The sequence below is a fragment of the Exophiala spinifera genome, assembly GCF_000836115.1.
Source record: "Exophiala spinifera strain CBS 89968 unplaced genomic scaffold supercont1.1, whole genome shotgun sequence".
Classification (NCBI taxonomy): Eukaryota; Fungi; Ascomycota; class Eurotiomycetes; order Chaetothyriales; family Herpotrichiellaceae; genus Exophiala; species Exophiala spinifera.
Window position 1 is genome coordinate 5,595,464 of NW_015622513.1, and position 18,619 is coordinate 5,614,082.

The 18,619-nt window shown below is 53.0% G+C and overlaps 7 protein-coding genes across 7 annotated transcripts; 3 read left to right on the plus strand and 4 right to left on the minus strand.

Annotated features, from left to right (window-relative positions):
- Positions 1 to 49: 49 nt before the first annotated feature.
- Positions 50 to 1,702, plus strand: PV08_02048 (threonine synthase; the record flags this gene model as incomplete). Its single annotated transcript, XM_016376408.1, has 1 exon — positions 50 to 1,702. One exon carries the CDS (start codon positions 50 to 52, stop codon positions 1,700 to 1,702), a length of 1,653 nt encoding a protein of 550 aa, XP_016241684.1.
- An 822-nt stretch (positions 1,703 to 2,524) lies between these two features.
- On the minus strand, positions 2,525 to 4,835 carry PV08_02049 (uncharacterized protein; the record flags this gene model as incomplete). The annotated part of the gene is made up of 2 exons (XM_016376409.1): positions 2,525 to 4,259; positions 4,321 to 4,835. The coding sequence occupies 2 exons, from the start codon at positions 4,833 to 4,835 to the stop codon at positions 2,525 to 2,527; spliced, it is 2,250 nt and encodes a 749-aa protein (XP_016241685.1).
- Positions 4,836 to 6,638: 1,803 nt separating this feature from the next.
- On the minus strand, positions 6,639 to 7,993 carry PV08_02050 (uncharacterized protein; the record flags this gene model as incomplete). Its single annotated transcript, XM_016376410.1, has 3 exons — positions 6,639 to 6,766; positions 6,823 to 7,577; positions 7,632 to 7,993. The coding sequence occupies 3 exons, from the start codon at positions 7,991 to 7,993 to the stop codon at positions 6,639 to 6,641; spliced, it is 1,245 nt and encodes a 414-aa protein (XP_016241686.1).
- Positions 7,994 to 9,476: 1,483 nt separating this feature from the next.
- On the minus strand, positions 9,477 to 10,566 carry PV08_02051 (cytosolic Fe-S cluster assembly factor nbp35; the record flags this gene model as incomplete). The annotated part of the gene is made up of 2 exons (XM_016376411.1): positions 9,477 to 10,420; positions 10,482 to 10,566. The coding sequence occupies 2 exons, from the start codon at positions 10,564 to 10,566 to the stop codon at positions 9,477 to 9,479; spliced, it is 1,029 nt and encodes a 342-aa protein (XP_016241687.1).
- A 709-nt stretch (positions 10,567 to 11,275) lies between these two features.
- On the plus strand, positions 11,276 to 14,271 carry PV08_02052 (uncharacterized protein; the record flags this gene model as incomplete). Its single annotated transcript, XM_016376412.1, has 2 exons — positions 11,276 to 11,450; positions 11,504 to 14,271. The coding sequence occupies 2 exons, from the start codon at positions 11,276 to 11,278 to the stop codon at positions 14,269 to 14,271; spliced, it is 2,943 nt and encodes a 980-aa protein (XP_016241688.1).
- A 414-nt stretch (positions 14,272 to 14,685) lies between these two features.
- On the minus strand, positions 14,686 to 15,926 carry PV08_02053 (uncharacterized protein; the record flags this gene model as incomplete). Its single annotated transcript, XM_016376413.1, has 2 exons — positions 14,686 to 15,380; positions 15,512 to 15,926. 2 exons carry the CDS (start codon positions 15,924 to 15,926, stop codon positions 14,686 to 14,688), a joined length of 1,110 nt encoding a protein of 369 aa, XP_016241689.1.
- Positions 15,927 to 16,586: 660 nt separating this feature from the next.
- Positions 16,587 to 18,538, plus strand: PV08_02054 (uncharacterized protein; the record flags this gene model as incomplete). Its single annotated transcript, XM_016376414.1, has 2 exons — positions 16,587 to 16,646; positions 16,700 to 18,538. 2 exons carry the CDS (start codon positions 16,587 to 16,589, stop codon positions 18,536 to 18,538), a joined length of 1,899 nt encoding a protein of 632 aa, XP_016241690.1.
- Between the last annotated feature and the right edge of the window lie 81 nt (positions 18,539 to 18,619).

Consider the following 18,619-nt stretch of genomic DNA (forward strand, 5'->3'; position numbering starts at 1 on the left):
GACTCAGAAGTTCACCACCGCCACCACCGCCCAACATCCTCTCCCCACCATGGTGGCCAATAACTCCAAATACTCGAGTACGCGGTACCATGACAGCTCACTACGTGAATTCTTCAGCTTCGAAGACGTCGTCCTAAAAGGTCTCGCTTCGGACGGAGGTCTCTTCCACCCTCACGAGGTGCCCAATGTCGAGTCCAAATACCTGGAATGGAAGGACCTGTCGTTTCCAGAGCTCGCCTACAATGTGATGAGACTTTACATTGACGAGCATGAGATCTCCAACGCAGAGCTCAAAGACATCATCGACAGGAGCTACTCGACGTTCCGCCATCCCGAGAAAGTGCCGCTCGTGGCCCTCGACGAAGACAAGGCACTGTACCTTCTCGAACTCTTCCACGGACCGACGTTTGCGTTCAAAGACGTCGCGCTTCAGTTCCTGGGAAACCTCTTTGAGTTCTTCCTGGTCCGGAAGAACAAGAACCTCGAGGGCCCCAATGCGTCTCGACACCACCTGACCGTCATCGGCGCCACGTCCGGCGACACAGGCTCGGCAGCCATCTACGGTCTGCGCGGCAAGAAGGACGTGAGTATCTTCATCATGTTCCCCGACGGCAAGGTGAGCCCCGTGCAGGAAGCACAAATGACCACCGTCCTCGACCCGAACGTGCACTGTCTGTCGGTCCAAGGCACCTTCGACGACTGTCAGGACTACGTTAAGGCGCTGTTTGCCGACCCGGAAACGAACAAGATCCACCACCTCGCGGCCGTGAACTCGATCAACTGGGCCCGCATCCTCGCCCAGATCACATACTACTTCTCCGCGTACTTCCAACTTCTCAAGACCAAGCCCGACCTCAAGAAGGTCAAGTTTGTCGTGCCGACCGGCAACTTCGGCGACATCCTGGCAGGCTACTATGCGCAGCGCATGGGTCTGCCGATCGCGAAGCTCGTCATCGCCACGAATGAGAACGACATTCTCCACCGCTTCTGGCGCACCGGATCCTACAGCAAGTCCCCCAAGCCGGCCTCGGAGCCTCACGAGGGCATCAAGGAGGACGGCGCCCAGGCCCACGAATCCGGCGTCAAAGAAACCTACAGCCCCGCCATGGACATCCTCGTGTCGTCCAACTTTGAACGTCTTCTGTGGCACCTGAGCCTCGAGCACGAACTCGAGACCAACCCGGACGTCAAGTACGAGACCGCTGTGCTTGTGGCCGGCCAGAGGATCGACTCGTGGTTCCAGGAACTCAAGCAGACCGGCTCCTTTACCGTGCAGCCCGAGATCCTGGACAAGGCGCGATCCATCTTCGCCACGCACCGCGTCAGCAACCCCGAGACCCTGGACGCCATCCGCGACTGCTACCGCGGCGACGCCATCGCGAGGAAGGGTTACGTTCTCGACCCGCACTCGGCCATCGGTGTCGCGGCGAGCCTGCGCGAGATTGCTCAAGAGCAATCCGCGTCGTCATCATCAGGGGTGCCGACTGTGTCTCTTGCCACCGCTCACGCCGCCAAGTTCGCCGGCGCCGTCGAACTGGCTCTGCAGAATGAAAAGGGCTTTGACTTCAACACGGTCCTCCCGGAGCAGTTTATCGGGTTGAACGAGAAGGAGAGAAAAGTCCTGAAGGTATCCAGTGATGAAGGGCTGAGTGGTATTCGCAACATCATCACGAGGGAAGTCGAGAAGGAGAAGAGACAATAAATAGCAGGTGCTTATGACATGAACGGTTCTTGATATCGATCCTTGGGTTGTGATTGGGAAGTCCGCAAGAAGTTGAAAATCATGTTGGAATGAAGGTTGGATTACAAGTCATTATGCAATAATCTACGGGTGTACAGTGCGCAAACCAAGTCTACGGTTCAAGTCTATCGTTGTCAAGATTGGATCGAACGGGGACTGAGTTTGGAATGAATGCCTGGTTGACCACGCAACCAAGGCTAGTTGGTGCACCTGTGTCTCTCATGGCAAAGTTCCTGTGCGGGAAGTGACAAAGAAGAGCTGGAAGTAAGGACGAAGAGGTCGAGGGCGGGCAAGGGGGAGGAGGGAGTTCAAGGCTTTCAAGGCTTTTTTTTTTTGGATAGGTAAGAGGAGGAGGTGTGCTTTACTGGTCAGTCCAGGCTTCTAGACGTTCAGGCAAGAAGTAAAAAAGCAAGGCATGGAAACGTGAAATGTAACGTGTTTAGCCTTCTGGATGTTTTCAGGATCTGTAACCACTCCCATGTCTCAATGCCAATTGGTAATGCCAACGCTACTGCCAATGCAAATGCAATGGGAATATCCGTACGAAAACGAAAAAGAAGAAGAAGAGGGCCCTCCTCCCTCATGAACGCCCACGCGCGCGCGACTCCCGAGAATTTTTGAATAGATGTTGAAAGTAGCTAGCTGTAAGGGAACAAACATCCCAGCTCGGCGCGTGAAATACTTTTCCTTACTGGTTCAGGGGACATACTAGGTGTAAATAGATAGGCATAGGGGGTTTCCTCACGTAACCTTGAGGCAACACCCGATCCACCTCAAGGTGCCTCAGGCATACAGTTTCCCTATCTGAGGCGGCACCAGAGGCTGATCACTGAAACAACAATGGCCGACAATGTTCTGATCATCATCATCGTCATCACCAAGACCACCACCACCACCACCACCACCACCACGACGAAAGGAATCATCAGCCGCGCCACGGTCCAAGTGTAACCCTCGAATTCCCAAATCACCCACGGCCTTCCTCGGGTCCGGCACGGCGCCCCAGTTCAGAGGCCTCATGACCATGTCCTCGCGTTCGCTCTGGTCGGGCCCGACGGGCGGGTGACACGCGGCGCTGATGGCGATGGAGTTGCTCCCGAGCAAGGGCATGCCGAACGGCAACTTCCGCCAAGCCGTGGCGATCAAAAACACCAGCAACGCGAACACGACGAAGAGGATAAACAGCATCGCGATGGGCGAGTAGGCCACGGTGGTGATCTCGTCCTGCATCGGCTGCGACCCGTCCGGGGGGATGATGGAGATGTTCGCCAGGAAGATGCTCTGGGACACCAGCCAGTGCACCAGGCCCGAGGCCGACAGCAGCGGCACGCCGTACTTGTACGGCAGGCTGAGAAAGTAGGTGCTCTTCTGCTCGCCCCGGGGGTCGGTGACGCGGAGGTACTTGCGGCCGCGGCCGGCGGTGACGCTGAAGTGCGACAGCTCGCGCGACAGGAACATGACGGTGAAGAGGGCGTTGTAGCACACGTACAGGAATGAAAAGATGGCCTGCGGCGTGTTGGCGATCAGCGTCGACACCGCGATCGACCTGTCGCCGTACCCGATGCTCAGGCCCATGACGAGGTTCTCGGGCTTGACGTTCCCGAACCCGATCGACCACGCGTTGGCGATGGTCTTGTCGCCGACGAGGTGGCCGATGCTCAGCGCCAGGCACACCGACGTGCCGACGAACACGAGGACGAACAGAGCCGTCACGAACAGCCACTGGTTCCAGGTTGCCGCGTGGAGGTAGCGCCGTTGTTTGGGACTGTACCGCGTGGGCATTGTCGTGGTCGAATAGCCGCCGCCGAGTTTGGCCGACGCGACCACGCTCTCGTGGCTGGACAGGCACATGCCCTCGGTCGTGCCGTCTGGGTGCCGCAGGAAGGACTGGATGGCGTCGCCGATGTTGACGAGCGGAGATTCGCCGAGTCGGAACGCAACGTAACTTATCCCGATGACCTTCAGGATGTTGAAGGCTAGCACAACGATCATGAGGTCCAGAGAGAAATGGAGGTGGCATCGTGACTCGACAGTCTCGGAGAGACAGTGGTCGACCTCGAAGCCGCCGGTTGACCATTGGTTTGCCCTGTCAAGCAGCTTGGGGGTGATCTTGTTGCAAGGGACGAATCCGTATTTGTTCTCACAGCATGTGTTCGTCTCGTTGGCGACGTTCGGATCGTCGCAGATCCATGAAAAGGCGTTGTATTTCGGTGTGATGACTTCGGGGAAATCATTCTGTGTGATATTGAAGAGGGATCCTTGGTTGGCCGGCGGATCCTTGACCACGACAATCACGTTGCGCCGGTCTTCGACGAAGTCTCGCGCGTAGGCGTGGATGCAGTCTGCGTTGTTGAGGCGTTCGAACGATTTGGCCCTGGATTGCACGTCCGTGATGTTCAGATCGCGCGTGTTGGGAAACTTGGTTTCGTTGTACGCAGCCAGGTCGACGAAACTCTGTGATGCGTACAGGATGCTGTAGTTGTTGGTTGCGAGCGCCGAATAAAATATCGAGTTGTATCTAGAATCTCGTCAGCTGCCGCGACATGTTCATACTGTCGCATTGAGACAAGGTAACGGACACTAGATGAAGAGGTATGGATGAAATGGCCAGCATCCACCACAAGGCGACCTTCTTCTTCCGCAGAGATCCCAGATTGCGAATGCTTGGTATCCCAATGTCTAGCCATTTGCGCTGTGCATGGGCCTTGTCAACCTCGCTTCGAGACGGGGACGTGAGTAATTGCATGCAATAGTTTGAACTGGCGAGTAATATCGTGGCGACGATGTTGAGGCACAAGTGAATCCAGCTGTCCTTCATTTGGGTTTTTTTGCAACTTCCTTCGTAGACCATGTACACCCCGTTCATCATCTTCATGCCGGTTGTCACGATGCCGATGGTCAGACAGATGTTTGCAATTAAGACCGTCACCGCGCAGCCCAGAGCTATCTTTGAACTCGCGCGCCATCCTTGACCGAACCACCTCCTGCTGCGCGAACCAGAGGATTTGCGAGAGGACTTGAGTAGTGCAGTTGGTGTGCTATGCATCGGGTCCGGGGTATAGGCTGTTATGCTGTTGTAATCTGGACTGAACATGTTTGCACTGGGTAGACTTGACCTCTGCGAACCACCAGCGCTTGTCGCCGGCAGAGGTGTTAGATTCACATGCTCAGTCGAGCCCAATTGTCGATATGACTGTTTGAAGGGAGGCCATAGCGGAGCATGCCTCCTACGGATACATGTTAGTTGACCAAGCCCACTCGCAGCAAGTTCTACGAGACAAGAGAGCGGGCATGACTTACCGCCTGGAGTTGGAGTCCATGCCGGCTGTCTTCTGGTAACCATGGAAGCGTAGATCCTAGCAAGGGCAAGAAAGAGAGGAAACAATTGACAACACACGCTCTCACGCACAGGGTGAGGCGATCACTCAAGTAACAAACAAACTCTGGGTACCGCTAACCTACCTGTAACGTCGACCCTGGTTGAAGCCGCGAACGGAACTGAATCTTCCGCCAGGTCAGGATACGGAGCTGGTTACAGTGAGGTCAGTAGAGATGAGATGAAAACATGTATGCAGCTTCCCAGCCTCAACTTGAGCGTCCGGGAAAGGCCAAGGGCCTCGCTAGGGCTCTAAGAGAGTTGGTGAGCTGGAGTTAATTCAGCGGTCGGCCCAAGATAGAATCATGCAGGGATTGTGGAATTGTGGTGTTTGGTAAGCGGCGGAGGTTACTAAACAGTTAGGCTTGAACCAGTGACGGACTTTTGCCCCAGGCTTATCACTGGGGTACGATCAACGCCGGCGTAAGGCGTCTTTACGGGAAAAGCTGAAAAAGCATCTGTGCGACCGGGTGAGATGCTTCAGCGAGCTGAGGACGGAGACCGTTCTAGAGCGGTTGGTCGGCGCCTCTGAGCCCGGACAGCATCACGGCTTCGTGTCGTTTGGTTGACTGGCCTCGCCACAAACCGCTGCAAGGAAAACATGCAACAGATGGAGGAGACCTGGTGGCCTCAGGATCCTCTGAGAACGATATTAACGTCTTTCTTTTGGCCCTTTAGGCCTCCTCCTTCTCACCCGATTGCCTGATTGATCGCCAATTACCGGGGACCGGTGCTCGTACCGTACGAATCACGATAGAATCATCTTACATCCGTCTGAGGCGGACTCGCTGGTGGAATTTCGCGTTGAATTCTACAAAATCACAAACGAGATCCAGATTACCTGAAACATGGTCCCATTCCTTTTCTACCGGGCCCCGAATTCCCTCAGCGGGATCTACCTAAAGTAGACATTCGTGGTCCATTCACCAAACGGGAAGAGAGAACAGAATTCAGAATCCCACCCACGTATGCGCATTGCGAAGGAGTCTACGGAATCCGAATCGGCATTGGAGTAGGCGCTGAAAATTTAGGATGTAAGACGGCAGCTATACATCTGCGCGGACAAGTTGTTTGATGTCAAAGGCGTTTCTGCAGCCATCCGCGCAGCGCTGCCTTCAGATGGCCGCAGCGCAGCACCCTGTGGCATTGGTGATACCATCAACAGAAGCTATTGGCCGGCGAAGGCGGGCGTCGTCGGTGGTATGAACGCATGAGAATGACAAAATGTAGGTAACCATTCTTCATTACTTCGAAAATCGGTCCCGTCCTTGTGACATGGAATTGACGAAGCATCAGTTTGTTACTGTTCATCCTTCCTCTATCTATTGTGTTCATTACGGGGCCATTTGTTCTCTACAAGAGAATGCGCACGCCATGCGACATGCGTAGGTAGGTAATGCGACCAACAATGCACAAAGTGACAGACAGACTATTGTATGGCTAACTCCGGACGCTATGCAAAACTCTTTTCCCGACGTTGGTATCATAAATTGGGAGTACCAGTTTCCAGTGGTATCTATTTCAAGCATGAGGCGCAAAGCTGGTCGATGGCCCAGCCCCGTCAAAGACGACGAAATTGGATCTGAAAAAGACGTCGCCATAGATGGAAAAGGGAAGACCTTGGCTTGACTGGAGGCCACCAAAACAGACTGCGAGCGGTCAGCATCAGGCACATAAGATCGAGATGGTATGGACAACAACTTACAGTCTTGGCCGGTCTGGGTGTCGGTGCCGACATTGGCAAAGTTCATGTTGTCGCCAGCAACAGTCGCGAGATGGTTACCGATAGCAACCTGAAGGTCCGGGAGCTCAGCGTTGCATGGAAAGATGACGCCGCCAGCTTGCTGATTCAGTTGTGCGCCCTCGACGTTGTTCCAATATCCCACAACGAGGTCATCGCCAACTAGCATCAACGAGGTCCCAGTGTCAAGAATGGCAGAGCCACCAGCAAGGTTAATTGTCTGGCCCGACACAGCAGCAGATGTCGATGCAACCTCCCAAAAGCCGTTGGAAGAATCAATGGCCGCTGTTTGGAGTTGACCTTTGAACAAGCTCGTGTCGATTTGGCCGAACTCGTACTGGCCGGCCGCATTGGACAAGAGCTGCGCGGTGAATACTGGCTCAGTCAAGTCTGCCATGACGTTGTCGAAAAAGGTCTTCTGACTTTGTGGCTTGACCGTGTTCAGCTGACTGAATGCCAACCCGACCAAACCATTCGAAGCCGTGTTGGTTACGAAGCTGTCCGAGACGACATTGGGAAGGCCAATGGCTTGAGCATCGACTGTCGACCCGCCAATGTCAACTGTATCGACACCGACAGGTCCAGAAGCGAACGAACCATCTCCGTAGCTGATGTTAAAAGTGCTACCGGTGAGGGCTTTAGATGCGTTCGATTTCGTCGGGTCGTAAATAGTATGGCCTTGCTGATCTGCATTGTCAAGATTGGTGTTGAAAACCCAACTAAGTCACACTGTTAGCTTGCTCCGAATGTCTCCATCGAGATGCTCGTCGTACAAATCTGATGATCCGCTGTCAAAGTTCATGACCAAGGTCTGGCCTCCTACATTGACGGGGGACAAGAATTGGGCGTCATTCTGAGAAGGTGTAGCAATGGTCTCTCCATCCTCTGTCGCGTCAACAGAGGCATTCGTAGCTGCTTGAATTTTTGTGGCTATCTCTCCATTGGGCTGGAAACTGATATCGCCAAAGCCAAACTTGAACAATGCCCTTTTGTATGCTGCTTTCCCGTTGGGCTTATAGTTGGGTTGTGCTATTCGTGGGATTTTAAATGATCGTTTTTGCTTTTGCCTGATGGGCGACGAAAATACTGTGGTGATGAAAAGGAGGGCCAAGAACAGGATCTGAAGACGAAGCATTTTGAAGAGAGAAAGATCGACTAGCGACTGCCCACGGCAAGACTCGAAAAGAAACGGAGGACAGGAACTTCGCACCGCGAAAGCCCACTGAACGTAAGAGGAAGAGCGAGTAATGAAGGACCTGCCCCCAATATATAAAGGAAGAATACCAGCGTATGGAAGAAGGAAAAAATGCCAGACTCGACCGCCAACAAGAAAGATACAACACAGGACTGGCCTGGAAGCCGACATTTTAACAAGGCCAGAGACACAGCACATAGGGACTGGTTGCGTCTCGAATCATGGCGGAGAGGCTTGGGCCACGCCATCAGGTGGATGTTGCACGTCTCAGGAGAGTAGACGACAAGTCAACCGTGGCGCTCGATATGGATCTGGGTTTCGGAATGCAGACCTCTCCACAGAGTGCCAGGATGTGACAGCTGCAGTGGCATGGCGCCAACCATCGCCTTTGGACAGAAGAGCATGGCGTCCATCCGCGAGGACGAGGCTCCCTGTTTGTGGAGAACATGTGCCGACTCGGCAACTCTAGCGACCGACCTGAAGGCCGGAGTGTGGGAAGCAGACGCATCCATACTTGATCGACTTGGTCAGAGTTGCAGAAGAAAGAGAAAAAGGGGGCTTGGACGAAGGGGTGAAACAGGGAATAGTCGGGTTTCAAAATGCAGGGGAAGTTTCGCAATGGGCCTCCGGCTAATGCCTCGCGCTAGTCCACTTAATCCGCTATTGGCATCCGCCATTGGCTACCTGGAGAGGGCTCGCCAAGCACGGCAGTCTAGTGCGACTGGGTAGGTATTGCACAGTGCCAGTACTCGTCCTGTAGTACTGTACGCCTTGGGTAAGGGACTCACCTACAGGATGTACGGTACATCAGGTAGAAAAGAACCCGCCCGGCGGCATCGCGTTCAGATACCTCTAGCTAGTCACGGTCCTAACTATAGCCCTTCAAATGAACATGCCCACTTGGTCCGGTAACCACCGTGCTACCTTCGCTGGCTCAATGCACGACACCCGATGCACCCTTGAACCCTGCGCTTCGCCTCGAACGGAGCATGAATACGAGTTCTTCTCGACAGAAGTTGCCGTCTGTGGCCTCTCGCGGCCTGCTCTCAACCTCGCGTAGCTCGTCACCGGTTCCCATATTCATAATCAAAAATCCCCAGTCTCGGCAGGTCGTCTCCCAAGGGTCCATCTCCAATATGGAGTTTGAGTGGTATATATGGATATTGGCTGGGGCTGTTCTGTACTCTTCAGACATGGTGTGACGGGTGGATGAGCGAGGCAGAGACACTGCACTTCGTCCACTTGTCATCGTCGACAGAGCGTCCATTCGATCACCAGCCGTTAAGTTGGATCGCTGGGTTGGACAGTGCAAGAGGGTTCATAGGAGTGCGAGGCGTGCATAGCACTGTTGCGGGAGAGGTGTCTGCCTGCACTGAGTACTCGGCGACAGAGAATAAAGAGTTTGCAGAAACCTTCTGCCTTCTCATATTGGTCCGTCTGGGAGAACCTCGTCTGGGTCCTCGCCGATCAGCTTGCCCACCGACCTCACAACCTGCCTCAGTGCTTTACAGGCCGGGCTGTCTGGAAAGCTGTCCATGAAACTCTCCCCAAAATCACAAGCCATACCAATTCGGGGATCCAAAGGTACCGACCCGAGGAAAGGAATGCCCATGTCCTGACACAACTGTTGCCCGCCTCCTGTAGTGGCCTTGAATATCTGAGACTCGTGGGTACACTTTGGACACACAAAGCCAGACATGTTTTCAACCAGACCCAATACTCGAATGCCAGCTTTCTTGCAAAAGTCAATTTCTTTCCTCACATCCAACAGGGCAACTTCTTGCGGAGTGGTGACGACGACAGCACCATCCACGCCTGATTCCTTCAAAAACGAATTCACAGACAGGTGCTCGTCTGAAGTGCCCGGGGGCGTGTCCACTATCAGGTAGTCCAACTCGCCCCATTCGACGTCTTTTAAGAATTGTTTAATCAGCCCGTTCTTCTTGGGACCTCTCCAGATGACAGCGTCATCGCGATTTGGCAGCATGAACTGCACACTCATCACGCCCAAATTGTCTGTTACCCAAACAGGGCTCCAACCAGCGTTGCTGACATGTATCGTCTCGCTCTCCACGCCCATCATCTTGGGTATCGATGGGCCACAAATGTCAGTGTCCATGACGCCCACTGTTGAGTCAGGGTTTGCTGCGAATGCATGGGATAACAGGGAGGAAAATGTTGACTTTCCCACGCCTCCTTTTCCTGATAGCACCAATATTTTATGTTTTATGCCAGCGAGTCGCTCCGTAATGAGGGGGATGTCGGGATCAGGCCCTTTGGGCGCAGACGCGCAAATGGCCTGATTCGGGCAACCAGCGCAGGCGTCACCCTTACCGGCTTGGTCGGATTCAGGACCCGGGCAGTGTTCTGCAGAAACCGATTAGCGACGTCTACTTCATAGATTCCCAAGAGAATTAGAAACACGAACCAGGTTCTGGTGCAACCAGATTTGGTTTCTCTTTCAGAGGAGCCTCCAGCGCCTCTGCGAGGGGCTCTTCGAACGATGGGGCCATAACGTGGGACAAGTTGCGGTGTCACCGGGCAATGGGCTGGATACACTCGTCGTAAAACATCAGCAGCAGAGCGAAGCGAAGTCTATGATATGAATAGGGCCATGGTGGAAGAGGCAAAAGATGGATTGGTAATAGACCCAGAAGAAAGTGATTGGTCTAGGCGAGCGCTCAACCATCATCCCACCTTCAGCCGCAGCCTGGTCGTTCAGCCTTGCGCAACCCCTCGTCCCCTCCTGCTCGTTCCCAAGCTGGGGGCGTGATCTCCTCATGGCACGAAATCCTTCCACTCGGCATGTGCATAACTCATCGTTCGTGGGTGTCATCGTCTGCGCTCATCCAATTGCCGGGCGCTGCTGGGAGGAATTAGTCGTCATTTGAAGAGATTCGCCGCGGACCGAATTCGGCCAGGCACGTGACAGCCAACAAAACTCGGATATCGCGAAACTCAGTTGCAGCTCGCCAGCCAAGACCATCTGCCCTTAGCATCTTCTACCTCGCCCACTTTCCCACTGCCTCTGCTTCACTCGGACGGCATTCGTTGTGAGCCAGCCACATGGAACTCATACTGGCCCGATCTATGGAGCACTTGACCTGCTTTCCTTGAATTTTTCCCTGGGTTGTGGTTTTATTGTTAAGCTTCATTCTTTCAGGTACTACTCGACTCGGTGAGGCCAGCTAGACTGTCCCTCAGTGGCAAACGGGATCGAGCATGGATCCCCCTGCCGAGTCCGCGGCCGAGGGTCTTCGCAAGCGGAATACTCCAATCCATGCCAGCACTCAGCAGGAGGCCAGACAGGCAGTCCTGGACCTCAATGCTGCCGAAGAGCAATCCGACAAGAAGGAGCAGGACAGAAAGACGTTTGGCCGTACTCCCGATGGAACTGGTACTTCCTTCTTGCGATGGTATGTTGGACATCAAATTCTGACCATTCTCTAGTGTTCACCGTGCCTTACACACATGACATGGTCTCTCAGCTGCTCTCGCCCACAGAGCCTAAGAACCTGGGAGACGTGATCGTCCTTTTGATCCTTTTGCTGCACATTCTTTTGGCCTGGTCCCTTCCAGCGGCATATCGGAAGCCCGTTCTCGCAGCCATATTTCTCTTCTGGAGAGCAGGCTATAATATCGGCATTGGCTATCTTCTGCACATGCAGTCTCACCACAAGATGCTCGTGAGGTGGGCGCGCCGACTCAAGCTCTTCCCCAGCGCCTCCAATGGTGAGAATCCACACCCACAAATACGATCTTTTGTCAAACGAGAACTCGAGACCAAGATTGCTAAAGATTACGACTTCGATACCGCCCCTCTTGAGTATAACACTTGGTTGGTTTTCCGTCGTATCGTCGATTTGATTTTGATGTGCGACTTCGTTTCGTACATGCTTTTTGCCATGTCCTGTGGTCATCGGCCAGACGGGGAGTTGTTTGTGACCACATTGTTGCGGTGGGCTGTTGGAATCTCCCTCTTTGCCTTCAACCTGTGGGTCAAGCTGGATGCGCATCGAGTGGTGAAGGACTATGCTTGGTATTGGGGCGACTTCTTCTACCTTGTCGATCAAGAATTGACCTTTGATGGAGTATTTGAGATGGCCCCTCACCCCATGTATTCGATAGGCTATGTCGGCTACTATGGTATCTCGCTCATGGCAGCCAGCTACAAAGTTCTGTTCATCTCAATCATCGCTCACGCCGCTCAATTCGCATTCTTGGTGTTGGTCGAAAGCCCGCATATCGAACGTACCTACAGCTCTCCTCCGCCACGAAGATCAATCAACGAATTGCCGATAGCAGCACATGGAGAAAACCACACATATGATCTGAGTACTACAGACGATGTCTGGCCTCGTCCCGCGCATGCACAACCATCCCAAACGCACAATCTACTGGGCCTAAGCAATACCGACTTGTATCGGACTACCGATTCTGCCATCCTCGTGTTACAGATCTACATCTTTGCTCTGACTCTGCTGACACCGAACACGACCTTCTATCAAGCATTCTTTGTCGTCAATGCGGCAATATGGAGAATCTGGTATTCTGCCGGGGTTGGATATCTGCTTAACAGGCAGTCTTCCAAAAAGAAGTGGACCAGGCATTTTCTGAAGTACGGCGAGAGCACTGGTGAGGCATGGAGGCAATGGAAAGGCACGTACCACCTCAGTATGATTCTGTGCTATGCTTGGTTTACGGCTGCGGCATGGAAGATGTACACCATACCAACCAATTGGGACTACGGCTTGGTCTTACTCAAGCACGTCGTGGGGTTCAGTTTAATTGCGCTTCAGGTATGGGTTTCGTTCAGCATCTACGATCAACTTGGCGAGTTCGGATGGTTCTTTGGGGATTTCTTTTTTGATCACTCCTCTAAGTTGACCTATGGTGGCATCTACCGATTTTTGAACAATCCTGAGCGTGTACTGGGCCTTGCTGGCATCTGGGGAGTTGCGCTCATTACTGGAAGTAAAGCTATCTTCTGTTTGGCCTTGTTGAGCCACACTCTCAGTCTAGCATTCATTCAATACGTCGAGCGACCTCACATGCAGAAACTGTACGGCCGAAGCCTTCGGCAAGATGCTGGTTTGGTCAGAAGCCTGCGCAGATCGCTGCCACCACCGTTGCGACATTGGCAAGACGGTATGGACAAGATGCTGGATGAGACATTCGATTATCTCGAAGACTTCTTCGATGCCGTACGTCCCAAATTGGCGGCAGGTGTCACAAGTATTGTACAGGACGTTAAAGACCTCATACCAAAACACACAGCGCGTGTCACCATCACGAAGGTGGAGCCGGAGGTCGTTGGCCTGAACCCAGAGGATTACAATCTCGAGATTGAAGGTACTCCGGCATCTCCTTTGGTTGACTCGCAGCGCTCAAGCGATAAAGAATCGGGCTTGGTTCGTACCGCAGCCGAAGCTACCAGCGGACAAAACGCTCTTCTCTTCGAGTACGGTGCTCCCATTAAAGTCAAATGGACAGCTCCTCTTAACCACGGCGCGAAAGACTGGGTCGGACTGTACATGGTGACCGACAATCCGTCTCGAGAGGTGACGACAATTCCTTCGTCGGGCCGTTGGATTGCTACCAATCTACAAGAATATGACCTGCTGAATTCTGAAAAGGGCATCATCTCCAGTAACGTCAAGACTACCGTGAAAGGCAAAGACGGCTCCGAGAAGGAGTGCTTGACTGGGGAAATGATCTTCTCCGGCGACAAGCTATGGTGGACACAAGGTGTCTTCGAGTTCCGCTATCATCACAACGGCAAACATAATGTCATGGCCATCTCACGACCCTTTGAAGTTCGTATTCCACGATTCAGTGAAGACGATCTGGAAGGCACAGACAGCACCGCCACTTCCGCAGGTACCATGCTGACGCAAAATGACGTGCTGATTCGACGGTCTATCGAAAGCACACTCCTGCCCATCGTGCAGAACTGCTTCGATCGGGACCCAGATATCGCGCCGAGCACCCCTTCAGAGGCGTTTGGCAGCTTGGTGGACCGGGACGGAAAGTACGCTAAGCGCGTCGTCTACGCTATCCATCAGATGTTTGGCATCGAGTTCGCACCCCAGGTTGTCAAGGCGGATGGCAAGGTCGAGAATCTGGCCTGGCGCATCTGGGAAGCAAAGAAGGTTCTCGCCCCTTTCAGTATGTCAAGATCGAGAGGGACGAGCACGCCTGTTGAAAGTGATGTTTGAATTTGAAGACAAGTTTTGGAATATTGTCGAGGTGTGGGGAGAGCAGGCAGCCAAAAGACACAATTGCACACATAGTTTCCATACTATGGAGGGCGTTGGTGCTGACTCGGGGCCGACTATGCAACCAAGGCAAGAAAGCATACTTCTGTTCTGTTCTGGGTGCTTTTGTTTTTACTTGAAAAGATCAGACGCAATCGAAGCAACCGGAACTACAAAGCCCGGCCAGAGTCGTCCCTTTGTTGTTTAGATCTAGTCTAATATCTATATAAACAAAATAAACATTTTCCCCCTCTTGTGTATATCGCGTAGCTTTGCAGCAAATACTATGTCTAAAGATAACATCTAGTTACCTGCATATCTTGCACGGCGTCAATAAGGCGCACCGAGCGTGTGTGTCAACTCAAACTTGGTCAATCAATAGTAAATTGACCTTGTCCGATGATGAGGCAGCATGTCGTCACACTGTCCTCTCTTCTCCATTTCCTTACAGGTATCGTATAGGAAGAAATCGATCAAGACGGCGTTGAGCCTGCCCTTGGCCTCGGGATGCTGGCGCTCAATCTGCCGCCTCAGCAGCTCGACGCACCATATGCTGCAGCCGCGGATCTCGACCTCCATGGTCTCGCCGGGCTCGAGTTTGTCGAGCCGGGCTATCCGCGACTCCAGCCGTGGCGAGTACCAGAGGCAATGCAGCGCCTGGAGCATCTGAGGGATGCGGTAGTCGGCGAACATGGTCAGGCTGTCGATGTCGGTGAACGAGCCGTACGATGTGCCGTTGAAGCATGCCCACAGGTCGGCAACGAAGATTTGAGCGCGCTTGTACAGTCGCACTTCGCGCCCGGCCAGAGTCGTGGTGTCGCGGAAGTTGGGGAAGTGCTCGGCCAGGAGGTTGACGAGCCGCGAGGCCGAGTTTTCCGCGCGCGCGATGATGGTCAGAGGGGACGAGGAGAAATCGGTTTCCAGGACGGTCCCGGCTTCGCGAAGGATCGCGATGCGCTGGGATAGCAGCGGGATGGGCTCGGATGTCGCGGAGCGGAAGACGTGTTCGAGCAGACTGTCCGGGCAGGCGTCGAGGTCCGTCCAGAACGTCGGGGTGGTGATGGGGTAGCCTGGTGAGATGCAGAGAGTGTGTGAGTAACCCTGAACTGACATGCCATGCTGAAAACCGAAGGCAGGAGATGCATGCATTCAAACCCCCGGCAGAGGAGAGTGACATGGTGTTCTTCCAACTAGAACTCACCTTCGTCGAGTGCTCGCTGGAGAGCCGCCACTAGCGACCAATACCCTGTCCATCGCTGACCTCGGTATTCAATGGCAAAGCGCTCGTCCGGCGACGACTCGGACCAGAAGGAGAAGTTGAGCAGTGTCATGGTGAAGATGAAGTTGACAGTAGCCTCGTCCTTTGTCTTTGGGTGGAGTTCATGCGACGACCACGTCTCGGTCGAGTATTGCTTCGCTTGCATGAGTGTCCATATCGTCTCAGCGGCAGCTCTGGTGCCGTCGGACGATATCGCCACGTCAATGGCATTGTCGTAGACATATTCTGCTGACTTGAGGACCCCGGTAGTGGGAGGAGCGGTGGACGTTCCTGGTCCCAGACCCAGGGACTGGCGGAGCAGTGCTAGGAGTTCAGGGTCGGCTTCATCATCGGACATTTCTCCTCCCCTTCTCCTCCTCTAACCAGATGCTGACTACGATGACCTGACCTAGATTCTGAGGTCTCAGAGGCGTTGTCTGTAAGTAGAGACCGTAAAAAACTTCTTTATGTGCCCGAGTTTAAAAAAAAGAGGCCCCTGTGGCTGTTAACTGCAAGGCACAACTAACTCGAGATTTTAGTTTCTTTGCTAGTAGGTTAGTGCCTGGAGATCCCTCACTAAGACTTGGCTGATTGCTCCCTAGCTAGAAGCTCTAGCGAGGCTAGTAGTGATTAGCGGTCTAGTTTTAACCTGCATCAGTGCTCACCCCGTCATCCCTCCATCCGTCACTCACTCCTGCAGGGTTCCCCATCTAGCGCATCTTTGTCGCTTGAGAGTCTTGTTCGCAACTCAGCCGGATTTCGATTGGAGTGACTGGCAGCTCATCTACTCATTTTGTCTTCATTCACTGTTTGCCCTCTGGCAACGCTCGATTGCCTGTAGGGAGTGTTTCTTTCCTTTCAGTTCTCATTCCACCTTCACTTCTGCTTCTGTATTTTACATAACTCACCCTTAACTTTCCCTCACCAGTGACGAAAACGCGGAATGTCTTTCCCCTCTTGACCTCAGCCAGTCTCCTGACGAGCACCGCGAACCGAGCGCCACCCTCGTCCTCACACCATGCCGCGCGAAAAGTATGCCAGACAGTCGCTTGGAGCGGCGCATCGGCTCGTTAAAGAGGTAAAGATGATAGTCTGGTAGTACTTTTAATGTCAAACACTAACTCTTTGCAGTCGCGTGTTCTCCTCGTTGGCGCAGGCGGCATTGGCTGTGAACTACTAAAGAACCTCGTCTTGACCGGCTTCGGTGAAATCCACATTATCGATCTTGATACTATAGACCTCAGTAACTTGAACCGCCAGTTCCTGTTCCGGCAAGAACATATCAAGAAGCCAAAAGCTCTTGTTGCCAAAGAGGTGGCTAAGAAATTCAACCCCAATGTCAAGTTGGTCGCCTACCATGCCAACATCAAAGACAAACAGTTCAATCTGGAATGGTTCTCCGGATTCAACCTTGTGTTCAATGCGCTCGACAATATGGATGCCCGGCGGCATGTCAACAAGATGTGTTTGGCTGTCGACATTCCTCTGATTGAATCTGGCACGACAGGGTTCAAAGGACAAGTGCAGGTGATCAAGAAAGGAAAGACGGCATGCTATGATTGTACGCCGAAGACCACGCCGATTTCCTACCCTGTTTGTACGATCCGAAGCACCCCAAGCCAACCTATCCATTGCATCGTTTGGGCAAAGAGTTACCTCCTTCCCGAATTGTTCGGTGTGAGCGAAGATGAGGCCGCAGAAGTAGATCAGACTGAAGACTCGGATAATGCTGCTGAAATTGAAAAGCTTAGACAAGAAGCGCAGGCACTCAAGAAGATCAGAGAATCGATGGGTTCGGATAACTTTGCGAAAGACGTGTTTGACAAAGTTTTCAAAGAGGATATCAAACGCCTAGCGAACATGGAGGATATGTGGAAGGAGAAGACCCCTCCTAAACCCTTGTCTTATGAAGCTTTGGAACAGGAAGCTGCGTCCCTTGACGCGTCAGTCTTGAAGAAGGCTCAGCAAACCTGGTCAACGGCAGAGAACTTTATCGTCTTCAAAGACTCCTTAGCACGACTATCATCGAGACAGGCAGAGGAACAGACCAAGGCCGCAAAAGAAGGAGGTCCACCCCCTCTCATCTCTTTTGACAAAGACGACGATGATACGATGGATTTCGTCGCTGCAGCTGGAAACCTCCGTTCCATTATTTTCGGTATTGAGCCCAAGTCGAAGTTCGACATCAAGCAGATGGCTGGCAACATTATCCCTGCCATTGCCACTACAAATGCCATGGTCGCTGGGCTATGTGTCATGCAAGCTTTCAAGGTGCTTAGAGGAGACTATGCCAAAGCGAAATGGCTCTGGCTGTGGAATGGCGCTCTAAGAACTGATAAACTGGAAGATCCAAATCCAGAGTGCCCCGTCTGCAGTGTCGCTATGGCAAGAATACACGTCGATCTCGAGAAAGCAACGCTTAAAGACCTGGTCGAAGACATTCTACGCGCGAAGCTCGGCTACGGAGAGGAAATCACCGTGATGAGCGACGCCGGTGTGGTCTATGATCCTGATTTGGAAGACAACCTCGAAAAGAAACTTTCAGAGCTCAATATTTCGGATGCCAGCTTTATTCTCGTCAAGGATGAAGAGGACGACGATCCGCGGGTTGATTTGCAACTAGCCATCGAGGCGAAGAAGCTGACGGACGAGGCCAAGATTGTCGAGTTGGTTGAGAGAGAAGGTCACACTATCACGATACCGCGGAAACCTAGGAAATCGCCTGTGGAGGATGGTGACAAAGCGACTGGAGATGACGCAGACGACTTGATTGTCTCGAATGACAAGCCTGTTCCAGTGTCAAATGGCAAACGAAAACGACCATTGGACGGTGACGAGGAAGACGATCCAACGCCGGCCAAGAAGTTGTTGCAGGGTCCTACTAATGCAGAGGTTGCTAAATCATCGAGCATGCACGCCATTGTCCTCGATGAAGACGATGGAACGATTCTGATTGCAGACGACGATTAAGTGGACATGAGGAAGAGATGCTATTAGTATTCATGCGTGCCTGATCTTGGAATCGCACTTCTACGCAGCCGTTGGATTGGC